The following is a 25,332-nucleotide window of genomic DNA, read 5'->3' on the forward strand; positions in this document are numbered from 1 at the left end:
AGGGTTCCATGGGAGCCGTAACATTCAGCCTCGTCTAACTCTTCCATTCAGCACCTCCTGAATTGCCCAGGGAGGTGGTGGAATCCCCATCCCTGGAGGTATTTAAAAGACGGGGAGATGAGGTGCTCAGGGACGTGGTTTAGGGTCAGGTAGGAATGGTTGAACTCGATGATCCAAGAGGTCTTTCCCAACCTAGTGATTCCGTGATTCTCCTGCATGCCTCGCAGTTACACCCTGCTCCTTCCAAGCATCAACAGATCCTGGGAAGCTTGGGAGCAAGAAGGACCTGGCTCTCCTTAGCACCTTGTGGTCTCCTGATTCCTTTGTTCTCCTTCTTTAATAGGTTATTCCTGGCACTGACTCTTCCCCTGAGGCACTGAATTGCCCACAAATGCCGTTTATTGCTTTTAAACCCTGTGCCAAGAGCACTCACTCTGATATATCGACCATATGGTTGTGTAATGGTCCTTTTCCCTGTCCTTTTGTAGTTGCTGTCCTTCCCACACGGACTAAATCCGCCTTTTCCACCCCAAATCATAGAATCATTGTATAGTTTGGGTTGGAAGGGACCTTCAAGGCCATCCAGTTCCAACCCCTCTGCCATGGGCACGGACATCCCACTGGATCAGGCTGCCCAAGGACCATCCAACCTGGCCTTCAACACCTCCAGGGATGGGGCAACCACCACTTCTCTGGGCAACCTCTTCCAGGGCCTCACCACCCTCACGGTGAAGAAGTTCTTCCTCACATCCAGTCTGAATCTGCCCCTCTCCAGTTTATCCCCATTCCCTCTCATCCCATCCCCACAAGCCTTTGTGAACAGCCCCTCTCCAACTTTCTTGGAGCCCCTTCAGGTACTGGAAGGTCACTCTAAGGTCTCCTTGGAGCCTTCTCCAGGCTGAACAATGCCAACTCTCTCATCCTGTCCTCGGATGGGAGGTGCTTCAGCCCTCACGTCATCCTTGGAGCCTCCTCTGGACTCGTTCCAACAGCTCCATCCCCTTCTTCTGTTGAGGATTCCAGACCTGGACCCAATCCTCCAGAGGAGGTCTCCCAAGAGAGGAACAAAGAGACAGAATCCCCTCCCTCGACTTCCTGGCCATACTCCCAATCATAGAATCGGGATGGTAGAATTATTGGTGACCAAAGAAAACATCTTCCCATCAATATAGGACATTGGAATATGCTTGGGTAAAAGGACAATCCCAAGCTTTGTCCGCACGGAGGAGTCGCTCCGCTGCCCTTGTGGGAGCAGTTAAAGCACTGCAACCTCTGGTGTGGCCGTGATGATGTCTCACATGTCTCAGTGGTGGCTTTAAAACCCACAGTGTGACTTTAGTGCTATTCAGAGGACATCCAGACCAAAAACTGTGCTGTTTTAACTCTACTGTACAGTAAAAATCACTCCTTCCTTCCAAACCTGTTCCCTGTGCGGAGGCAACGGCACGGAGCTGCCTCACAGATCTTCAGCCAATCAGCTGAGATTGGAGAAGGAGCTTTGATGCATCGGAGAAGCTAATTAGGAGCAGAAGTAGGGAAGAAACAGTTACATACTCACATCAGCCCCAACTTTGCAGCTGCCTCTGGAGGATTCCGTTGCGGAAAGGGAAAAGAAGGCATAAGGGTTTCTTCCCAATTGTGTGGAAGCAAATTTTAGAGGCATCTGGCCAGGATGGATCCATGGGCTGGAGGACAGGAAGGGTCTACAGAGGGATCTGGGCATGGATCCATGGGCTGGAGGGCAGGAAGGGTCTGTAGAGGGATCTGAGCATGGATCCATGGATGGAGGGCAGAAAGGCTCTGCAGAGGGATCTGGAAATGGATCCATGGATGGAGGGCAGGAAGGCTCTGCAGAGGGATCTGGGCATGGATCCATGGGCTGGAGGGCAGGAAGGGTCTACAGAGGGATCTGGGCATGGATCCATGGGCTGGAGGGCAGGAAGGGTCTACAGAGGGATCTGGGCATGGATCCATGGGCTGGAGGGCAGGAAGGGTCTACAGAGGGATCTGGGCATGGATCCATGGGCTGGAGGGCAGGAAGGCTCTGCAGAGGGATCTGAGCATGGATCCATGGGCTGGAGGGCAGGAAGGGTCTACAGAGGGATCTGAGCATGGATCCATGGGCTGGAGGACAGGAAGGGTCTACAGAGGGATCTGAGCATGGATCCATGGGCTGGAGGGCAGGAAGGGTCTACAGAGGGATCTGAGCATGGATCCATGGGCTGGAGGACAGGAAGGGTCTACAGAGGGATCTGAGCATGGATCCATGGGCTGGAGGGCAGGAAGGGTCTACAGAGGGATCTGAGCATGGATCCATGGGCTGTAGGGCAGGAAGGGTCTGTAGAGGGATCTGGGCATGGATCCATGGGCTGGAGGGCAGGAAGGGTCTGTAGAGGGATCTGAGCATGGATCCATGGATGGAGGGCAGAAAGGCTCTGCAGAGGGATCTGGAAATGGATCCATGGATGGAGGGCAGGAAGGCTCTGCAGAGGGATCTGGGCATGGATCCATGGGCTGGAGGTCAGGAAGGGTCTGCAGAGGGATCTGAGCATGGATCTGTGGATGGAGGGCAGGAAGGGTCTGCAGAGGGATCTGGGCATGGATCCATGGGCTGGAGGGCAGGAAGGCTCTGCAGAGGGATCTGAGCATGGATCCATGGGCTGGAGGGCAGGAAGGGTCTGCAGAGGGATCTGGACATGGATCCATGGGCTGTAGGGCAGGACGGGTCTGTAGAGGGATCTGGGTATGGATGGATCCATGGGCTGGAGGGCAGGAATGGTGTACAGAGAGATCTGGCCAGGCTGGATCCATGTGCCAAAGCCAACCCAAACAATTCCATGTTTCTATGAACTGGAGAATGTATTTGTTTGGATTTTTACCCTCTTTCTCCCTCTTTCCTGCAGGATCAGCCCCGTAGTCCGCATCAAAGAAGAACCCCCCAGCCCTACCCGTAGCCCCCCGGCCGAGGAGCCCACCCCAGGGAACCCTCCCAACGCCGAAACTCCTCTCTTTCCCTCCACGTTCATCAACTCCATCCTGCAGGAGAACGATCCCAGCGCCAATCCCGCCGCAGCCGACGACGGCACTGCGCAGCCTCCGCCCCAGGAAAAGTGCCTCAGCGTTGCTTGCCTCGACAAGTAAGTTCTGTGCCGAGACCTCTCAGGTTATCCCAGCCACCCTACCACGCTGTTTTGGGAAGCTTTTGAGATGGTGGGCTTCCAACCAGCGTCAGAAGTGACTGTGGTCATATCTCCGTGGAGTTCATCCCTCTCTGGAAGTTCAGGGATGGATGTTTTGCTTTCCTTTTGCTGTCTTGCTTGGAACAGTCACCACCTGACCCCGCACATGGAATTAACCCCTCTGTGTGGGACATCTAACGTGGGGCTGCGAGGGCAGCTGGAGTAGGTCAGGATTGCTGTGCTAAAAAGGGCTCATTCCAAGCTCCAGCTCTTCCAAGGCAGGAATGGGTCTGCAGAACATCAGCCGTTTCATCTCAGCCCAAGCGCATCAGAGAATCATAGAATACTTTGAGTTGGAAGCGACCTTAAAGCCCATCCGGTTCCAATCCCACTGCCATGGGAAGGGACATCCCACTTGATCAGGCTGCCCAAGGCCCATCCAACCTGGCCTTCAACACCTCCAGGGATGGGGCAGCCACAACTTCCCTGGGCAATCTCTTCCAGGGCCTCACCACCCTCATCGTGAAGAGATTCCTCCTCATGTCCAGTCTAAATCTGCCCCTCCTCAGTTTATATCCATTCCCCATCGTCCTGTCACCATAAGCCTTTGTGAACAGCCCCTCCCCAACTTTCTTGGAGCCCCTTCAGGTACTGGAAGGTCGCTCTAAGATCTCCTCGGAGCCTTCTCTTCTCCAGGATGAACAACCCCAACTCTCTCAGCCTGTCCTCGGATGGGAGGTGCTCCACCCCTCCCATCATCCTTGGAGCCTCCTCTGGACCCGTTCCAACAGCTCCATCTCCTTCTTCTGTTGAGGATCTCAGAACTGGACCCAATCCTCCAGATGAGGTCTCCTAGGAGAGGAACAGAGGAGCAGAATCCCCTCTGTCCCTGCTGGCCACGCTGCTTTGGATGCAGCCCAGGACACCGTTGGCCTTCTGGGCTGTGAGCGCACGTTGTGGCTCATGTTGATCTTCTCATCGCCAACACCCCAAGTCCTTCTCCTCAGCGCTGTTCTCCATCACATCATCCTCCTTCCTCGACTGAAACCATGGATTGCCCCCACCCAGCTGTGCTCTCCTTTCCTTTTCCCTCTGGATTAATAGGGGAGGGAGCTCCCCATGGGGCTGTCATTTACACACAGTTCTGGTCATGGTGACACTAAGCTGGGAGGAAGGACTGATCTGCTTGAGGGTTTTGAGGTTCTCCAAAGCGATCTGAACAGGTTGGACCGACGGACTGAGACCAATGGGATAACAAGGCCAAATGCCAGGTCCTGCACTTGGGACACAACCCTGAGCAGCTCCAGGCTTGGGGAAGAGCAGCTGGAAAGCTGTCCCATGGAGGAGGATCTGGGGGTGTTGGTTGACAGCAGCTGAACTTAAGCCAGCAGTGGCCCAGGAGGCCAAGAAGGCCAACGGCATCTTGGCTTGGATGAGAAACAGCATGGCCAGCAGGACCAGGGGAGGATTCTACCCCTGGTGAGGCCACACCTCGAATCCTGGGTTCAATTCTGGGCCCCTCACTCCAAGAAGGACCTTGAGGGGCTGGAGGGTGTCCAGAGAAGAGCAACGAAGGTGGTGGAAGAGGCTGGAGAACAAGGGTTATGAGGAGCAGCTGAAGGACCTGGAGGTGTTTAGCCTGGAGAAGAGGAGGCTGAGGGGAGACCTCATCACTATCTACAACTGCCTGAAAGGAGATTGTGGTGAGGTGGGTGCTGCCTCTTCTCCCAAACAGGAGATAATAGGACAAGGGGGAACGGCCTCAAGCTGCACCAGGGGAGGTTGAGATTGAACATCAGGAAGAACTTCACCGGCAGGGTCCTCAGGCCCTGGCAGAGGCTGCCCAGGGAGGTGATGGAGTCACCATCCATGAAGGTGGGGAGATGAGGTGCTTAAGGGTATGGTTTAGTGACAGATAGGGATGATTGGACACCATGATCTCAGAGGGCTTCTCCAACCTGGTGAATCTATGATTCTATGAATGTCCTCTCAACCTCTTTGCTCAGTAGGACACAACCTGCATCAGACTTGGCTTGGCTCGATGTGTCAAGGCTGGAAGCTGATGGGAAGCTTTTCCTTTGGGCTCAGATGTGGAGGCTTACGGATTTTATCCCCTCACAGCTGCAACTACAGGTGGTGGGGGGGAAAAAACAAAGTTGTTGGTCTTTATAGGACGCCAAGAGCTTCTCCTTGGCCATAGTGAGATCTCAGCCGCTTCTTGGATCTCAGCCGCTTCTTGGATCTCAGCCACTTCTTGGATCTCAGCCGCTTCTCGGATCTCAGCTGCTTCTCCCTGTTTTCTGGGGAAAACGGTATTGAAATTAAGATCTTTGATTGCCAGGACAGACTTTCTGTCCTTAAAGTGTAAAAGCAATTTGGAGAAGCCAACAAAGTGCACTGGAAGCCCAGAAACCACCCGTGTCTGGGGCTGCATCCAAAGCCGTGGGACCAGCGGGGAGGGAGAGGATTCTGCCCCTCTGCTCTGCTCTGGTGAGACCCCACCTGGAGTCCTGCATCCAGTTCTGGAGTCCTCAGCACAGGGAGGACATGGAGGTGTTGGAGTGAGTCCAGAGGAGGCCACGGAGGTGATCCGAGGGCTGGAGAACCTCTCTTACGAGATCAGGCTGAGAGAGTTGGGGTTGTCCAGCCTGGAGAAGAGGAGGCTATGGGGAGACCTTCGAGCAGCTTCTAGCATGGAGAGGGGCTCCAGGAAAACTGGGAATGGGCTCTTGGTCAGGCAGTGCAGGGATAAGATGAGGGGGAACGGTTGTGAGCTGCAAGAGGGGAGACTGAGATGAGATCTTAGGAAGAAATTCTTTGCTGTGAGGGTGGGGAGGCCCTCACCCAGGTTGTCCCAAGAAGTAGTGGCTGCCCCATCCCTGGAGGTGTTCGAGGCCGGGTTGGATGAGGCCTGGAGCAACCTGATCCAGTGGAAGATGTCCCTGCCCATGGCAGCGGGTAGAACTGGGCTTGGAGGCCCCTTCCAACCCAAAGCATCTCCTGGTTCCATGATTCTCACTTGCCATCAACCAGAACTCCCAGATCCCATCCCTGGAGGGGTTCAAGAGGCCAGGTTGGATGGGGCTTGGAGCAACCTGATCTGCTGGGAGATGTCCCCACCCGTGCCAAGGGAATTGGAACTGGGTGGTCTTTCAGTTCCCTCCAACCCAAACCATTCCATGGTCCTATGAAGACACCATTCCAGGGTTGTGGAAGGCAGCAGAGCCTTCTGTCAGCCAGAGGCTGCTGTGGTCTCACTCTCCCACAAAGATTACAGCGTGACACGCCCTTCTCCCTTAATTAATCCTTCATTAGCTCTCTGTTCGCAGTGTCTCAGCTCGAGGTGGAGCAGGGACAATCCTCATGGAAGGAGCTCTCGTCCTTTCTTACGTAGAGGCAGCTGGAGGCTGTCCCACCTCCGCAGGGTCTGCAGCCTCTTGGCAGAGCGATGGGGCAGGATTTGCTGTCCTTCCTGCTCCGAGACACACGAGAGGGAGGATGTGCCTGCTCCCTCCTTCTTTTGGCCTTGGAGGAGATGTTTGTCCATAGTTCCACCTCTTTAAAGCGCTGTCCGGGACACCACGATCCATCTCACCCATAGGAGCCACCCTTAACCGAGACAATTTTCATTGCGCAGCTCATCAGACCCCAAAATTGCCCATTTAAAAGGTAATAACAATGAGCAAAAAAATCGCTGCCAAGATTTTCTGGGATTTGTTAAGGATGGGATGGCATCCAGAGGGACCTGGACAGGCTGGAGAAGTGGATCTGGGAGAACCTCAGGAGGTTCAACAAGGCCAAGGGCAAGGTCCTACACCTGGGTCGGGGCAATCCATGGTTTCAAAACAGGATGGGGGATGATGTGATGGAGAGCAGCGCTGAGGAGAAGGACTTGGGGTGATGGGGAGGAGAACCTCAACATGAGCCACAACGTGCGCTCACAGCCCAGAAGGCCAACGGTGTCCTGGGCTGCATCCAAAGCAGCGTGGCCAGCAGGGACAGAGGGGATTCTGCTCCTCTGTTCCTCTCCAGGGAGACCTCCTCTGGAGGATTGGGTCCAGTTCTGAGATCCTCAACAGAAGAAGGAGATGGAGCTGTTGGAACAGGTACAGAGGAGGCTCCAAGGATGATGTGAGGGTTGGAGCACCTCCCATCCAAGGACAGGCTGAGAGAGTTGGGGTTGTTCACCCTGGAGAAGAGAAGGCTCCGAGGAGACCTTAGAGCGACCTTCCAGTACCTGAAGGGGCTCCAGGAAAGCTGGGGAGGGACTTTTTCCAAGGTCATGGAGTGATAGGATGAGGGACAATGGGTATAAACCGGAGAGGGGCAGATTTAGACTGGACATGAGGAGGAACTTCTTAATGATGAGGGTGATGAGTCCCTGGAAGAGGTTTCCCAGTTGTGTCTGCCCCATCCCTGGAGGTGTTGAAGGCCACGTTGGATGGTCCTTGGGCAGTCTGATCCAATGGGATGTCCCTGCCCATGGCAGAGGGTTGGAACTGGATGGGCTTTAAAGTCACTTCCAACTCAAGCCGTTCCATGAATCTATGGTGATTAAGGACACTCCAGACTGTACAGAGCAGAAAAGGACACGGAAAACTTTCACCCCCTGACCCTGAGCTCCACGCTTCGTCTCTAGAAGCTCCTTAGGATCATTTAAAGGAAAGGGCTTGCGCTTCCTTTTCTTTCCGTGCTCTCCCGCTCCTGTGTTCCACAATCAACACTCGGCTTCTCTCATCTGAAGGCCTTCCAGAAGGGAGGAATCTGACCAGGGAGGATTCCCAGTGGGGGACGGTTTTCAGCTGCAAGAGGGGAGATTGAGATGAGATCTTAGGAAGAAATTCTTCTCTGTGAGGGTGAGGAGGACCTGGCCCAGGTTGTCCAGAGAAGTGGTGGCTGCCTCATCCCTGAAGGTGTTGAAGACCAGGATGGATGGGGCTTGGAGCAACGTGATCCAGTGGGAAGTGTCCCTGTCTGTATCAGAAGGTTGGAACAGGATGGACTTTGAGGTCCCTTCCAACCCAAACCATTCCACGATTCTATGAATCAGTTCTACTGTGATCCTTGGACCACTCAAGGGGAGTCACCTGAGGAGAAACTTGAGGAAGGATGTGGATCTGTTGGAGCAAGTCCAGAGGAGACCGCGAAGATGATCAGAGGGTTGGAGCACTTTGCATACGAGGACAGGCTGAGAGAATTGGGGTTGTTCACCCTGGAGGAGGTTGGATGGCCTTTAAGGCCAGGTGTGATGGGGCTGTGGGCAACGTGATCCAGTGGGAGGTGTCCCTGTCTATGTCAGAAGGTTGGAACAGGATGGACTTTGAGGTCCCTTCCAACCCAAACCATTCCATGATTCTATTAATGGAATGTCCGTATCCTGTAGAGCAGCCGGTCACTGCCCGGCTAACTGAAGCACCATGTGTTGATGTTCTTCTGCAGCATCGATGCCCTCTTGGAGGTGGCAGAAGCTCCTGTAGAAGACTTCCCATCAGCGGACCCACATCAGGAGCACTTTGTCTTGCTGGGAAACCCCTCCCTGCTCTTGGCCGTGCTTTGATGACCCCCGTTCTGTCTTCTCTTCCCTTCGTATGGCTCTTTGTCTTTGGTTTGTGTCGTGAGGACCCTCTTACCTGCTTGGAACTTACCGCGGTGCCGCGGTTGCCAAACTGTTCTTGCCTTTGCCTTAACCAACATTTCCTTCCTGACAGCTCCTGCTCGTGCTTCTCTTGAAGCTTGGACTCCTCTCTTGTTTGTCTTTTGCAGTTTGACTCGTGCTTCGCAGATGTCGGAGGTCTCTCGGCTTTGCCCCAGCTCCTCCTCTTCCTCCCTGCAGTGCCGATCGCAGCAAGGGTTAGCATTTCCGTAGCCGCTTTCTTGAGCTTTGCGAGAGAACAAGGAGTTACGGTGGGGCAGTGGAAATCACTTTCTCCCCACGTTCCGGGTGGGATATCAACATGGAAAAGTCTGGCTTGAAAAGATGGCAATGAGTGGTAGGGTTCTTGGCCAACTCAACATCAAAGGTCTGTTGGGAGACCTCATCTGGAGTACTGTGTCCAATTCTGGGATCCCCAACCAAAGAAGGAGGTGGAGTTGTTGGAATAGGTCCAGAGGGGGCTCCAAGGATGATGCGAGGGCTGGAGCACCTCCCATCCGAGGACAGGCTGAGAGAGTTGGGGTTGTTCATCCTGGAGAAGAGAAGGCTCCGAGGAGACCTTAGAGCGACCTTCCAGTACCTGAAGGGGCTCCAGGAAAGCTGGAGAGGGACTTTTTCCAAGGGCATGGAGTGATAGGATGAGGGGCAATGGGTATAAACTGGAGAGGGGCAGATTTAGACTGGACATAAGGAAGAATTTCTTCACCATGAGAGTCGTGAGGTCCTGGAAGAGGTTTCCCAGTGAAGTTCTGGCTGCCCCATCCCTGGAGGTGTTGAAGGCCACGTTGCATGGTCCTTGGGCAGCCTGATCCAGCGGGATGTCCCTGCCCATGGCAAAGGGTTGGAACTGGATGGGCTTTAAAGTCGCTTCCAACCCACACTCTTCTTTGATTTTACGATTCTGTGAAGATACAACGCGGCCGATGGAGGTGGAGGTTCTTTTCATCCTTTCTGGTGGCCTTGGCAGGGAAGGGAGGGAAGGCTGCTCTCCTGGTGTCCGTGCTCTACCTGGGTTTGTGGAATGGAAACTTCAGCCCTGAGAGTTGTTGGTTTGGGAGCTCCTGCCAGCGTAAAATTCCCACAGCTCCGTAACAAAGAGTTGGCAAAGCGTTGGGAGCTCAGGGCTGGAATGGCTTTTCCGATGCGTTTCCCAGGTTTCTGGGAATGACAGAAGGATGAAACTTGCCGCTGCAAACCTGACTCTGCCCCAAGGTGGTGGTCTTATAATGCTTTTCAGTAAGAAACGCCCCAAATCGGGATAAAATCCATCTGGATGATCCATCCCAGATCCTACAGAAGCTGAGGAAGAACTCCCTGAAGATTATCCCATCAGCAGCCCCAAGGAGAAGGACTTGGAGTGGTGATTGATGAGAAGCTTAATATGAGCCGTCCCTTCCAACTCTACCATCCTGGAGTTCCATAACCTCCAGAGGTCCCTTCCAACCTCACCATTCCAGGATTCTGTGACCTCCAGAGGTCTCTTCCAACCCCACCTTTCCAGGATTCTGTGACCTCCAGAGGTCCCTTCCAACCTCACCATTCCAGGATTCTGTGACCTCCAGAGGTCTCTTCCAACCCCACCTTTCCAGGATTCTGTGACCTCCAGAGGTCCCTTCCAACCTCACCATTCCAGGATTCTGTGACCTCCAGAGGTCCCTTCCAACCTCACCTTTCCAGGATTCTGTGACCTCCAAACGTCCCTTCCAACCTCACCATCCCCGGATTCTGTGACCTTCAGAGGTCCCTTCCACCCTCACCATTCCAGGATTCTGTGACCTTCAGAGGTCCCTTCCAACCTCACCATTCCAGGATTCTGTGACCTCCAGAGGTCCCTTCCAACCTCACCATTCCAGGATTCTGTGACCTTCAGAGGTCCCTTCCAACCTCACCATTCCAGGATTCTGTGACCTCCAGAGGTCCCTTCCCACCTCACCATTCCAGGATTCTGTGACCTCCGGAGGTCCCTTCCACCCTCACCATCCCAGGATTCTGTGACCTTCAGAGGTCCCTTCCAACCTCACCATTCCAGGATTCTATGACCTTTAGAGGTCCCTTCCAACCTCACCATCCCAGGATTCTGTGACCTTCAGAGGTCTCTTCCAACCCCACCATCCCAGGATTCTGTGAGCTCCAGAGGTCCCTTCCAACCTCACCATTCCAGGATTCTGTGACCTCCAGAGGTCCCTTCCAACCTCACCATTCCAGGATTCTGTGACCTCCAGAGGTCCCTTCCAACCCCACCATTCCAGGATTCTGTGACCTCCAGAGGTCCCTTCCAACCTCACCATTCCAGGATTCTGTGACCTCCAGAGGTCCCTTCCAACCTCACCTTTCCAGGATTCTGTGACCTCCAGAGGTCCCTTCCAACCTCACCTTTCCAGGATTCTGTGACCTCCAGAGGTCCCTTCCAACCTCACCTTTCCAGGATTCTGTGACCTCCAGAGGTCCCTTCCAACCTCACCATTCCAGGATTCTGTGACCTCCAGAGGTCCCTTCCAACCTCACCATTCCGGGATTCTGTGACCTTCAGAGGTCTCTTCCAACCCCACCTTTCCAGGATTCTGTGACCTTCAGAGGTCCCTTCCAACCTCACCATTCCAGGATTCTGTGACCTCCAGAGGTCCCTTCCAACCTCACCATCCCAGGATTCTGTGACCTCCAAAGGTCCCTTCCAACCCCACCTTTCCAGGAGCACCTTCAGTAGCCAAAAAAGAGCCTTTCAGGGATGGAGAACGTGGTGGATTGAGCACAAGGTCAGGCCAAAACCGACAGATGTGCAACCAACTGACCTTGCTGCTGTCAACATTCCCAAATCTGGAAGGTTTTCCTGGGTCAGACCTGGAAAGCCGGACCAATTTTCCCACCAGTGCTCTTCCTGGAACCTTGTAGGCTCTTTGATAGCACCATGAGGTTGTGACATCTGCTTTTCTTCTGTTATTCTGAAGTGTCTTGAGTAGCAACACCATGAGCACCATGGAACAAGGGTGTAGGGTCTGTTCCCACCTCCTCATCACTTCTGCGGCACGTGCTGTGATCCAGATGTCTCCAGAGCTCCATCTTGCAGGTCTAAGCCGGTTAAACCCACCTTGGCCAGGATCTCTCATGCTTTGCCACCCACCTTGGTCTGCTGAGCTCTCCCAGAGCTCCAGAGGAGGGAACGAGTGACAACCTCGGCTTGGTTTGGCCTGGGATCAGTTCTTCAGTGCCGTCCACGCCAACAGAGTGTCCAGGTGGCTCCAGAAAGAGCCCAGCTTGGCCAAGACGAAGACTTCCAGTGGCAAAGCCAGCTGAGTCAACAGCTGAGTCAATCCTCATCCCGCTGGGATTTACGTAGGACCTTGGGGCATCTCCCACCATGGAGATCCGCACTCCCTGATGCTGCCGGGAGCCGCGCAGGGCCACGCGTAGGTCACAGAATCATAGAATCACCAGGTTGGAAAAGACCTCTTGGATCATCGAGTCCAACCATTCCTCTCTGCCACTAAACCATGGCCCTGAGCACCTCATCTCCTCATCTTTTAAACACCTCCAGGGATGGGGACTCCAACACCTCCCTGGGCAACCTCTGCCAGTGCCTAATACCCAATCTGACCCTCCCCTGGTGCAGCTTGAGGACGTTCCCCCTCGTCCTGTCCTCTGTCACTTGGGAGATGAGGCAGAACCCACCTCACCACAACCTCTTTCCAGGTAGTTATAAAGAGCAATAAGGTCTCCCCTCATCCTCCTCTTCTCAAGGCTAAACAAGGTCCTTCAACTGCTCCACGTAACCGTTGTTCTCCAGCCTCTTCACCACCTTCGTTGCTCTTCTCTGGACACGCTCCAGAACCTCAACATCCTTGTGTGGTGGTTGCCCCATCCCTGGAGGTGTTGAAGGCCACGTTGGATGGACCTTGGGCAGCCTGGTCTTAGTGGGATATCCCTGCCCATCATCCAGATTGGAACTGGATGATCTTGAAGGTCCCTTCCAACCCAACCTACTCTATGTGTTCATGATCCAGAACTGGGATGCGATGAGCAGAGCCAGTCCTTTGCGTTTGGACTGCAGAGAAGGGTCTAAAGACGCAGTTGTTCCCACTGCTGGGGGTCACAACCCCTCTCCCCACCGAGCCTGGCAGGAATCCCTAAGGAATTCTGTGTGTCTCCTTTGCCTGGGTCCTGCTCACCCAGGGCATGAAGAGTCCTGGTGATCTCTCCAGGCAGAGGAACTGAGCGTGGAGAGGGAGAGAGCATGGATGAAACGTTGTACCAGGACACCAGAGCTCGTTGGCAGCTGGAGTTCCACGCTCCCATTTGGGTTGTAGGATGGAGCCCTTGGGTGGATAAATTCCTCTTCGGTGGGGAAGACAGGAAGGGCTCTCAGCACTTATCACCCTCTCTTTTCCCTAGGAACGAACTCAACGACCACCTGGACACCATCGATTCCAACCTGGATAACCTCCAAACGATGCTGACCACGCACGGCTTCAGCGTTGACACGAGCGCTCTTCTAGATGTGAGTATCTCGAGGCCAGTTGCATCTCAAAGGACCGCGTGCGTGTGCCTTGCTGTGGTGGACGGATCACGGTAGCTTCATCCATGAATTCCCACAGCTCACCTGGCTTTTCCTTCTTGCCCTCCACTAATCGTTCTTTCCTTTGGCAGCTCTTTAGCCCCTCCGTGACGGTTACAGACATGAACCTTCCTGACCTGGACAGCAGCCTTGCCAGCGTGAGTAGCTGTTAACGGGATGAAGTGTGTCCTGCTGTTCCACAGCGTCCTCTCTTTGGGATTAAGGCTCTGACAGGCTCTGGAAGAGATTCCAGACCCAGCCCGAAGGGAGGGGATGTGGGAGAGAGGAGGAAGGCGAAGCAAGGGGGAACCACGGAGGGGAAATCATTCAATTAGAGCTGCGGCTTTCTCGGAGCAGCTCGTAGAACAAGGGCTACTTCATCATTCATTCCCGCTTAACGAGGTGCTGAGACCTCCAGCTCTCGTGTGAGCGCTGCCCCCGGATCGTGGAAGTGCACTGAAGCCTGGAGAGCTCCATGTGGTTTCCATCAACCCTCCCTTTGGCTTCCTTCGCTTGTCAGGAGGTTTCCTCAAGGCAGACTCCACCATCTGCTGGGTTATTTCTTTTATTGACTTGTGTATCCTTCATGCTGATGCCGATTCTCCGTGTCGGAGCCAGTATTCCCTAATAATGCTTCATTAGATGATGGCGATTGGTCAAACACAACATTGGGAAGGTGCTCAGAGCAGCAGGGTGGGAGTTAGGGTCAAACCCAGACCTTCAGAGTAGCCTGATGACGGGAGCGCTTCTGGGTTGGGGCAGAGCCAAATCCTTCTCCCTCATAGAATGGAATCGTAGAATCGTTGGGATTGGAAAAGCCCTCTCGGCTCATCCAATCCAACCATCAATCCAACCATCCTGTGCTGACTGAACCCTGTGCCTGAGCACCACATCCGTATGGATTCCAAACCCCTCCAGAGATGAGGACTGTCCCCATGTCCTGGGCAGCTCTTGACAGCCCTTGACCTCAAGGACTTCTTCCCAAGATCCAGTCTAACCCTTCCCTGGTGCAGGACCTGACACCTGGCCTTGTGGACCCCCCTCCCATGGGCCTCAGCCCAAGGATACAGCCTGGACAGGTCCCTCAGTAGAGCATTCCTGTTCTCCTGCCCATGGATCCATGCCCAGATCCCTCTGCAGAGCCTTCCTGCCCTCCAGCCCATGGATCCATGCTCAGATCCCTCTGCAGAGCCTTCCTGCCCTACATCCATGGATCCATGCTCAGGTCCCTCTGCAGACCCTTCCTGCCCTCCATCCATGGATCCATCCTGGCCAGATCCCTCTGTAGACCCTTCCTGCCCTCCATCCATGGATCCATGCTCAGGTCCCTCTGCAGACCCTTCCTGCCCTCCAGCCCATGGATCCATGCTCAGATCCCTCTGCAGACCCTTCCTGCCCTCCATCCATGGATCCATGCCCAGATCCCTCTGTAGACCCTTCCTGCCCTCCAGCCCATGGATCCATGCTCAGATCCCTCTGCAGAGCCTTCCTGCCCTCCATCCATGGATCCATGCCCAGATCCCTCTGCAGAGCCTTCCTGCCCTCCATCCCATGGATCCATGCTCAGATCCCTCTGCAGAGCCTTCCTGCCCTCCAGCCCATGGATCCATGCTCAGATCCCTCTGCAGAGCCTTCCTGCCCTACATCCATGAATCCATGCCCAGATCCCTCTGTAGACCCTTCCTGCCCTCCATCCATGGATCCATGCCCAGATCCCTCTGCAGAGCCTTCCTGCTCTCCAGCCCATGGATCCATGCCCAGATCCCTCTGCAGACCCTTCCTGCCCTCCAGCCCATGGATCCATGCCCAGATCCCTCTGCAGAGCCTTCCTGCTCTCCAGCCCATGGATCCATGCCCAGATCCCTCTGCAGAGCCTTCCTGCCCTCCAGCCCATGGATCCATGCTCAGATCCCTCTGTAGACCCTTCCTGCCCTCCAGCCCATGGATCCATGCCCAGATCCCTCTGTAGACCCTTCCTGCCCTCCAGCCCATGGATCCATGCCCAGATCCCTCTGCAGACCCTTCCTGCCCTCCAGCCCATGGATCCATGCCCAGATCCCTCTGTAGACCCTTCCTGTCCTCCATGGATCCATGCTCAGATCCCTCTGCAGAGCCTTCCTGCCCTCCAGCCCATGGATCCATGCCCAGATCCCTCTGCAGACCCTTCCTGCCCTCCAGCCCATGGATCCATGCTCAGATCCCTCTGCAGAGCCTTCCTGCCCTCCAGCCCATGGATCCATGCTCAGATCCCTCTGCAGAGCCTTCCTGCCCTCCAGCCCATGGATCCATGTCCAGATCCCTCTGTAGACCCTTCCTGCCCTCCATCCATGGATCCATGCTCAGATCCCTCTGTAGACCCTTCCTGCCCTCCAGCTCATGGATCCAGCCTGGCCAGATCCCTCTGCAGAGCCATCCAGATCCCTCCAGCAGATCCACGCTTCCACCGAACCTGGTGCAATCTCCAAACTGACTGAGGGATCGCTTGATCCCCTCGTTTGCATCATGGATAAAGGGATTAAGCAGAGCTCGCCCCAACCAGGAGCCCCAAGGAGGTTTCACTGAGCCCTTTTCCGCTGCCTTGGTTATCTCGGCTCCGATCTCCAAAACACCTTGGAAGGTTTTGGGAAAGAGGAGAGCCTGGGTTGAGGTTCCTTTTAGGGAAACTTGGACTCACAGCGTTCTGCTGGGATGGCTGCGTGGACACCGTTAATGCTGGATTTACAGAGTAGGGAGAACACAGGAAGCACCGTCTCCAAAGAGCTCCTTTTCATGACCTTGTGGCTTTTCCGTAGGCAAAACAATTCCCACAAGCGTTTTTGGGATGCACCTTCCTCCATGGTTCAGTTGTGATGGTGGGAAGATACTAAACCAAAGTTCACAGCTCATCATCCAACAGCGTCTCACCCTATGGATGTTCCTCTCCTTTTCTGCTCCTTCCGCAGTTGCCACACTGGAAGGACAGGATGTCATCCAGAGGGACCTGGACAGGCTGGAGAAGTGGGGCTGGGAGAACCTCAGGAGGTTCAACAAAGCCAAGGGCAAGGTCCAACTACACCTGGATGAGGGCAATCCATGGTTTCCATACAGGATGGGAGATGATGGAGAGTAGCCGTGAAGAGAAGGACTTGGGGTGATGGTCGATGAGAAGCTCAACGTGAGCCACAACGTGCGCTCATAGCCCAGAAGGTCAACCATGTCCTGGGCTGCATCCAAAGCAGTGTGGCCAGCAGGGACGGAGGGGATTCTGCCCCTCTGTTCCTCTCTTGGGAGACCTCCTCTGGAGGATTGGGTCCAGGTCTGGAATCCTCAACAGAAGAAGGAGATGGAGCTGTTGGAACGGGTCCAGAGGAGGCTCCAAGGATGATGGGAGGGCTGGAGCACCTCCCATCCGAGGACAGGCTGAGAGAGTTGGGGTTGTTCATCCTGGAGAAGAGAAGGCTCCAAGGAGACCTTAGAGCGACCTTCCAGTACCTGAAGGGGCTCCAGGAAAGCTGGAGAGGGACTTTTTCCAAGGTCATGGAGTGATAGGATGAGGGGCAATGGGTGTAAACTGGAGAGGGGCAGATTTAGACTGGACATGAGGAGCAATTTCTTCACCATGAGAGTGGTGAGGCCCTGGCTCAGGTTTCCCAGGGACGTGGTGGCTGCCCCATCCCTGGAGATGCTGAAGGCCAGGTTGGATGGTCCTTGGGCAGCCTGATCCAGTGGGATATCCCTGCCCATGGGAACTGGATGGGCTTTAAGGTCCCTTCCAACCCAAAACGTTCTGTGATTCTGTGATCCTTTCCCACTCCTCACCACCATGACACAAACACCTGATGGCCAACCAGGTTCTCGGAATCTTTGCAAGAGAAGAGGGCCTTAGGGAGAAGCATAAAGGTGCAGAGCAGTGTGCTGCACACCTGCAGGCAAATTCCCACTGCAGAATCCCAGTTTCCTACTGACTCAGCTCCATTGCAACAGCCGAAGCTGGGTTGGCTGGACTGGAGGAGTTGGATATGGATTAAAGCCCATAAAGTTCCAACCTCTGCCATGGGCAGAGACAGATCCCACTGGATCAGGGTCTCCAAGCCCCATCCAACCTGGCCTTGAACACCTCCAAGGTTGGGGCAGCCACCACTTCTCTGGGCAACCTGGGCCGGTGTCTCCCAACCCTTCCAGGAGAACATTTCTCCCTAAGATGTCATCTGAATCTCCCCTCTTTCAGCTCAAAACCATCCCTCCTCGTCCAATCTCTGCACTCTCTGATCAAGAGCCCCTCCCCAGCTTTCCTGGAGCCCCTTTCCCTACTGGAAGCTTCTCTAAGGTCTCCCCAAAGCCTTTTCTCCAGGTTTAACAACCCCATCTCTCAGCCTGTCCTCGTAGCAGAGGTTCTCCAGCCCTCAGATCATCCCCGTGGGCTCCTCTGGACTCGCTCCAACAGCTCCATGTCCTTCCTGAGCTGAGGACTCCAGAACTGGACACAGGACTTCAGGTGGGGTCTTATCAGAGTGAAGCAGAGGGCCAGAATCCTCTCCCTTTTCCCTGCTGGTCCTACAACTTCAGATGATGTCCAGGACATGGGTGATTTCTGGCCTGTGAGCACACGTTTACATCTCCTGTTGAGCTTCTCATTCCCAGCACCCCAAGTCCTTCTTCTCAGGGATGCTCTCAACCACATCATCCCCCATCCTGGATTGAAACCACGGATGGCCCTGACCCAGATGTAGGACCTTGCCCCTGGCCTTGTGGAACCTCATGAGGTTCTCACAGACCTATTCCATTGGGCTTTGGCCTCAACCAGCACTACGGAAACCCCTGTGCCGATGTTTGGATGAGCTGTGGGATCCCCAAACTGCATCCAGCAGGGCTGGAAGTCCCTTTGTGCTCCTGATGCTCTCACTCAATGCCGGTGACACACAGAAGCCTTCACTGTGGTGACATCTCCATGGCAGCGGTTGGTCTAATTAGCAGCCGCGGGATCATTAGCTGACTGTAAATCCAGAGAGGGAAAGTGATCCCATGGGAGAAGCTGCTCAAGCCTTATCCGACCTGCTCTGGGATTAGCCGGCTCAGCACCACGTTCCCCAGATGCCTTCAGCTCCGAGAACAGCAGGTCTTCCCTCCTGGCTCTGTGGTGCGTGGAGCTTTGTTGGTGGGCAGGGCGGCTTCTCCCTCATCCTGAGGTTTTGATGTTCATGTTCTGGAATCCTCAACAGAAGAAGGAGATGGAGCTGTTGGAACGGGTCCAGAGGAGGCTCCAAGGATGATGGGAGGGTTGGAGCACCTCCCATCCGAGGACAGGCTGAGAGAGTTGGGGTTGTTCATCCTGGAGAAGAGAAGGCTCCGAGGAGACCTTAGAGCGACTTTCCAGTACCTGAAGGGGCTCCAAGAAAGCTGAGGAGGGACTTTTTCCAAGGTCATGGAGTGATAGGATGAGGGGCAATGGGTATAAACTGGAGAGGGGCAGATTCAGACTGGACATGAGGGGGAATTTCTTCACCATGAGAGTGGTGAGGCCCTGGGAGAGGTTTCCCAGAGAAGTTGTGGCTGCCCCATCCCTGGAGATGTTGAAGGCCAGGTTGGATGGTCCTTGGGCAGCCTGATCCAATGGGATGTCCCTGCCCATGGCAAGGGGTTGGAACGAGATGATCTTTAAGATCCCTTCCAACCCAAACTATTCGATGATTAACACCCTCTAAGGGTTTGTGAGAGACTCTACGACCTGCCCCAAGTTCAGTTAGATGTTTCCACAAGGTTGCTGCAAGTGAGGTCCTTGCAGATGCTCTGGTGCTCAGAGGGATTGGATCCATGATGTGATGTTGACATCAATGGGGGTCTCAGACCAACTGAGAGGAAGTTCTGATGATGATCCGCTCCTCTCATTCTCGACCTGATCCAGTGGGATGTCCCTGCCCATGGCAGGAGGGATGGAACTGGATGATCTTGAAGGTCCCTTCCAACCCAAACTATTCTATGATTCTATGGCTTGGCCTTTCCCACCCAGAGGGTCGGACAGGGATGTGAGATGGCATCGTGGGTGCAGCCTGGGTTGCTCTGGCAGCTTTCCAGGACCTCGTTAAAACTGGTTCTGAGATCTTTCCATGGGATTTTGGATCCCGAGATGCAGAAAAGCTTCATGCTGCGGTCAAAGGGAGCTTTGCCAAGCGGGATTTTGGCGCACAGGAGACGGGAACGGTGTAACCAGGCTTGGCCCAGGGAGTCTTTCTGCCACGTTTGTGACCTGGGAGCTGGAGCGCTCTGGAGAGGCAACACCTGGATCAGTGCAGGATCTCTGGAGACCCTCAGAGCAGACGTGAATCATTGAATAGTTTGGGTTGGAAGGGACTTTAAAGCCCATCCAGTTCCAACCTCCTGCTAGGGGCAGGGACATCCCACTGGATCAGGCTGCCCAAGGACCATCCAACGTGGCCTTCAACACCTCCAGGGATGGGGCAGCCACAACTTCACTGCGAAACCTCTTCCAGGGACTCATTGCCCTCATCGTTAAGAAGTTCCTCCTCATGTCCAGTCTAAATCTGCCCCTCTCCAGTTTATACCCATTGCCCCTCATCCTATCACTCCATGACCTTGGAAAAAGGCCCTCCTCAGCTTTCTTGGAGCCCTTTCAGGTACTGGAAGGTCACTCTAAGTTCTCCTCGGAGCCTTCTCCAGGCTGAACAACCCCCATTCTCTGCCTGTGCTTGGATGGGAGGTTCTCCAACCTTCACCATCATCCTTGGAGCCTCCTCTGGACTCGTTCCAACAGCTCCATCTCCTTCTTCTGTTGAGGATTCCAGACCTGGACCCAATCCTCCAGAGGAGGTCTCCCAAGAGAGGAACAGAGGGGCAGAATCCCCTCCGTCCCTGCTGGCCACGCTGCTTTGGATGCAGCCCAGGACACGGTTGACCTTCTGGGATGTGAGCTTCTCCCCGTCACCCCAAGTCCTTCTCCTCAGGGCTGCTCTCCATCCCATCATCCCCCATCCTGGATGGAAACCACGGATTGCCCCAGCCCAGGTCCTGGCTTGCTTCGCACAATGCTCGCGTTGGGCCAGTCCCAAGGTTGGCGTGGACAGGATCCGGCACCTCTGATCATCCATGCCATGCACTGACCCATCCCACTTTTCTCCCTGCAGATTCAGGATCTCATTTCATCCCAGGAACAGCAGAAGCTTGCAGAGACGGAAGCTGGCACGGCGGACACAGGTACCAAACGTCTATCTTGGTATTCCGTGACTCGGTAACCCAGGAATTGAGGCTCTGGCAGAACCCTTTCTCCTCCCAAAAAGCACTTTTGGCTGTAAGAGATGAGGCTGTTGAGCATGGAAAAGAGTATTGGGAGAGATCTCCAAAATCCTTGGTGGGAGGGAATGAAGGAGAAGGCTTCAGGCTCTTCAGCGACGCCCGAGACGGGGCACGGCACCGATTGATGCACGTGGAATTCATAGAGTCATAGGATAGAAACATAGAAGAAGATTGGAAGAGTTGGGTTGGAAGAGACCTTAAAGCCCATCCAGTTCCAACCCCGCTGCCATGGGCAGGGACATCCCACCAGACCAGGTTGCCCAAGACCCATCCAACGTGGCCTTCAACACCTCCAGGGATGGGCAGATAGTGCTGGATAGGAATGGTTGGACTCAATGATCCAAGAGGTCTTTTCCAACCTGATGATTCTATGATCCACGTGGTTTCCAAACCCCTCCAGGGATGGGGACTCCCCCCCTGCCCTGGACAACCTCTGCCAACCCTTGACCTCAAGGAATTGTTCCCAGTCTCCAGTCTAACCCTCCCCTGACCCAACTGGAGGCCGTTCCCTCTCGTCCCATCGCCTGTTCCTTGGGAGCAGAGCCCGACCGCCACCTGGCTCCTGCCTCCTTTCCAACACTTCTTCCCCAAGGTTGGAGTGTTGATGGGGTTGGTGTGACCCATGTTTGATTTTAGCTCTTGGTGAAGTGGTGGCTGCCCCATCCCTGGAGGTCTTGAAGGCCAGGTTGGATGGGGCTTGGAGCAACCTGATCCATGGCAGGGCGTTGGAACTGGATGGGCTTGAAGTTCTGCTGGGGGTTGTTGTGGCCCAAGAGCAGGTCCCAGCACCTGACCTTGTGGAACCTCGTTCATCCCTTGACCTTGTGGAACCTTGTTTCTTGACTTTGTGGAACCTCATTTCTTGACCTTGTGGAACCTCATTTCTTGACCTTGTGGGCCCTCATCCCTTCACCTTGTGGGCCCTCACCCCTTGACCTTGTGGTACCTCATCCCTTGACTTTGTGGGACCTCAGCCCTTGACCTTGTGCGACCTCAGCCCTTGACCTTGTGGGACCTCATCCCCTGACCTTGTGGGACCTCAGCCCTTCACCTTGTGGGACCTCAGCCCTTGTCCTTGCGGGACCTCATCCCTTGACCTTATGGGACCTCAGCCCTTCACCTTGTGCGACCTCAGCCCTTCACCTTGTGCGACCTATTCCCTTGACCTTGTGGAACCTCATCCCCTGACCTTGTGGGACCTCAGCCCTTCACCTTGTGGGACCTCAGCCCTCGTCCTTGTGAGACCTCATCCCTTGACCTTATGGGACCTCAGCCCTTGACCTTGTAGAACCTCACTTCTTGACCTTGTGGGACCTCATCCCTTCACCTTGTGGAACCTCTTTTCTTGACCTTGTGGAACCTCATCTCTTGACCTTGTGAGCCCTCATCCCTTGACCTTGTGGGACCTCAGCTCTTCACCTTGTGGGACCTCAGCCCTTGATCTTGTGGAACCTCATTTCTTGTCCTTGTAGAACCTCATCCCCTAACCTTGTGGGACCTCAGCCTTTGTCCTTGTGGGACCTCAGCCCTTGACCTTATGGGGCCTCAGCCCTTGACCTTGTAGAACCTCACCTCTTGTCCTTGTGGGACGTCATCCCTTGGCTTTGTGGGACCTCATCCCTTGACCTTGTGGAACCTCGTTTCTTGACTGTGGAACCTCATTTCTTGACCTTGTGGAACCTCAATTCTTGACCTTGTGCAACCTCATCCCTTGTCCTTGTAGAACCTCATCCCCTGACCTTGTGGGACCTCGTCCTTTGACCTTGTGGGACCTCGTCCTTTGACCTTGTGGGACCTCATTTCTTGACCTTGTGGGACCTCATCCCTTCACCTTGTGGAACCTCATCCCTTGACCTTGTGGAACCTTGTTTCTTGACTTTGTGGAACCTCATTTCTTGACCTTGTGGGACCTCATCCCTTGACCTTGTGGAACCTCATTTCTTGATTTTGTGGGACCTCATCCCTTCACCTTGTGGAACCTCATCCCTTGACTTTGTGGGGCCTCATTTCTTGACCTTGTGGAACCTCAATTCTTGTCCTTGTAGAACCTCATCCCCTGACCTTGTGGGACCTCGTCCCTTGACCTTGTGGAACCTCATCCCTTGACCTTGTGGGACCTCATTTCTTGTCCTTGTAGAACCTCATTCCCTGTCCTTGTGGGACCTCGTCCTTTGACCTTGTGAGCCCTCATGCCTTGACCTTGTGGGCCCTCATCCCTTGACCTTGTGGGGCCTCAGCTCTTCACCTTGTGGGACTTCATCCCTTCACCTTGTGGAACCTCATCACTTGACTTTGTGGGACCTCATTTCTTGACCTTGTGGAACCTCAATTCTTGACCTTGTGCAACCTCATCCCTTGTCCTTGTAGAACCTCATCCCCTGACCTTGTGGGACCTCGTCCCTTGACCTTTTGGGCCCTCATCCCTTGACCTTGTGGAACCTCATTTCTTGACCTTGTGGAACCTCATTTCTTGATCTTGTACAACCTCATCCCTCGACCTTGTGGAACCTCATCCCTCGACCTTGTGGAACCTCATCCCTTGACCTTCTGGGACCTCATCCCTTGACCCTGTGGGACCTCAGCCCTTCACCTTGTAGGACCTCATCCCTTGACCTTGTGGAGCCTCATTTTTTGTCCTTGTAGAACCTCATCCCCTTACCTTGTGGGACCTCAGCCCTTCACCTTGTGGGACCTCAGCCCTCGTCCTTGTGGGACCTCAGCCCTTGACCTTGTAGAACCTCACTTCTTGACCTTGTGGGACGTCATCTCTTGGCTTTGTGGGACCTCATCCCTTGACCTTGTGGAACCTCATTTCTTGACCTTGTAGAACCTCATCCCCTGACCTTGTGGGACCTCGTCCTTTGACGTTTTGGGACCTCATCCCTTGACCCTGTGGGACCTCATCCCTTTACCTTGTGGAACCTCGTTTCTTGTCCTCGTAAAACCTCATCCCCTGACCTTGTGAGACCTCGTCCCTTGACTTTGTGGAGCCTCATCCCTTCACCTTGTGGAACCTCATTTCTTGACCTTGTGGGACCTCATCCCTTGACTTTGTGGAACCTCATACTTTCACCTTGTGGAACCTCGTTTGTTGACCTTGTAGAACCTCATCCCCTGACCTTGTGGGACCTCATCCTTTGACCTTTTGGGGCCTCATCCCTTGACCCTGTGGGACCTCATCCCTTGACCTTGTGGGACCTCAGCCCTTGACCTTGTAGAACCTCTTTTCTTGACCTTGTACACCCTCATCCCTTGACCTTGTGGGACCTCATCCGTTGACCCTGTGGGACCTCAGCCCTTCACCTTGTGGGACCTCATCCCTTGACCTTGTGGAACCTCATTTCTTGACCTTGTACAACTTCATCCCTTGACCTTGTGGAACCTTGTTTCTTGACTTTGTGGAACCTCATTTCTTGTCCTTGTAGAACCTCATCCCCTGACCTTGTGGGACCTCGTCCCTTGACCTTGTGGAACCTCATCCCTTGACTTTGTGGAACCTCATTTCTTGACTTTGTGGAACCTCATTTCTCAACCTTGTGGAACCTCATTTCTTGACCTTGTACAACTTCATCCCTTGACCTTGTGGAACCTCATCCCTTGACCCTGTGGGACCTCATCCCTTCACCTTGTGGAACCTCATCCCTTGACCTTGTAGAACCTCATCCTTGACCTTGTAGAACCTCTCATTCCTCTGCCCCGCCTTCCATTTGCAGTTGCCCATCTGCCCCTATCCTGAAATTCCCAACCCTCGTAGACTCATAGAATCGTTTGAGTTGGAAGGGACCTTAAAGATCATTGAGTTCCAACTCCATCCCACCTCTCTCTTCGCAGGGAAGCAGCTGGTGCACTACACGGCCCAGCCCCTCTTCCTGGTGGACTCGAGCGCCGTCGACATGGGCAGCGGTGACCTCCCCATCTTCTTCGAGCTGGGCGAAGGACCCTATTTCACGGACGGGGACGAGTACTCAGAAGATCCCACCATCTCCCTCTTGTCGGGGACTGAATCCAAACCCAAGGACCCTGCGATATCCTAAGGGTGGGAAAAGAAAGGAAAGAGAGGAAGAACCAGAAACGCGCGCTTGAAGGGAAACGCCGCCGCCGACCTCCTCGCTTCGCACAGACGTTGAAAGCTCTCGACGCCCTCTGGTTCGTGTTTGCTTCTCCCCACCGTGAGGATCTCATTTGTGTGTGTTTGCTTCATGAGGTGTTCCGAAAGCCGCTTTAGAATCCAGCCCTCCCGGCGCTCCTCCGGGCTTTGCCGGACGATGGGGAGAGAGGGCTGGAGAAGACCTTCCCATCGTGTGGTCATCACGGCTCCGTAGGGTTTGACCACCCGGAGAACCTCCGAACGCTTGGGTTCTCTCACCGGTGGTTCCACCATGGGATGCTTATCCCAAGCGGGATGCGGGATGCTCACCGGGGTTCAACGTTGGGGTAACTCTTCCGAGGAAGAGCGCTCCTCCTGCATCCCTTTTCCCCCCTTTTCCAGAAAGACGGATGGCGATGGTTTTGAAGTGGAAATAAAACATGAGCCGGTTTGACGCCGGTGGGTTGGATCCCGGTGTGGTCTCTGCCTTGCGGTTCGATCCCGAGGGGCTCCGGGGGGAACCCCCCCTTGAGCCCATTTTTCTCCTTCGATTTCTTTTTTTTTTTTCTGTGTGTTG

General features: G+C 54.5%; 1 protein-coding gene across 2 annotated transcripts in view; it reads left to right on the plus strand.

Moving 5' to 3' along the window:
• HSF1 (heat shock transcription factor 1) overlaps window positions 1-24,717 on the plus strand; it is a 72,350-nt gene extending 47,633 nt beyond the window's left edge. Inside the window, exons 9-14 of one of the 2 annotated variants that reach the window (XM_054057751.1) lie at window positions 2,904-3,137; window positions 8,943-9,029; window positions 13,219-13,324; window positions 13,474-13,539; window positions 20,500-20,569; window positions 24,500-24,717. In XM_054057751.1, the coding sequence (XP_053913726.1) occupies window positions 2,904-3,137; window positions 8,943-9,029; window positions 13,219-13,324; window positions 13,474-13,539; window positions 20,500-20,569; window positions 24,500-24,702 (766 nt within the window). In that variant the 3' untranslated portion in view covers window positions 24,703-24,717. The remainder of the gene's footprint in view (window positions 1-2,903; window positions 3,138-8,942; window positions 9,030-13,218; window positions 13,325-13,473; window positions 13,540-20,499; window positions 20,570-24,499) is intronic. The other variant, XM_054057752.1, reaches the window with a different exon arrangement.
• Window positions 24,718-25,332: the final 615 nt, after the last annotated feature.

This window comes from Cuculus canorus, chromosome 2, assembly GCF_017976375.1.
Source record: "Cuculus canorus isolate bCucCan1 chromosome 2, bCucCan1.pri, whole genome shotgun sequence".
NCBI lineage: Eukaryota > Metazoa > Chordata > Aves > Cuculiformes > Cuculidae > Cuculus > Cuculus canorus.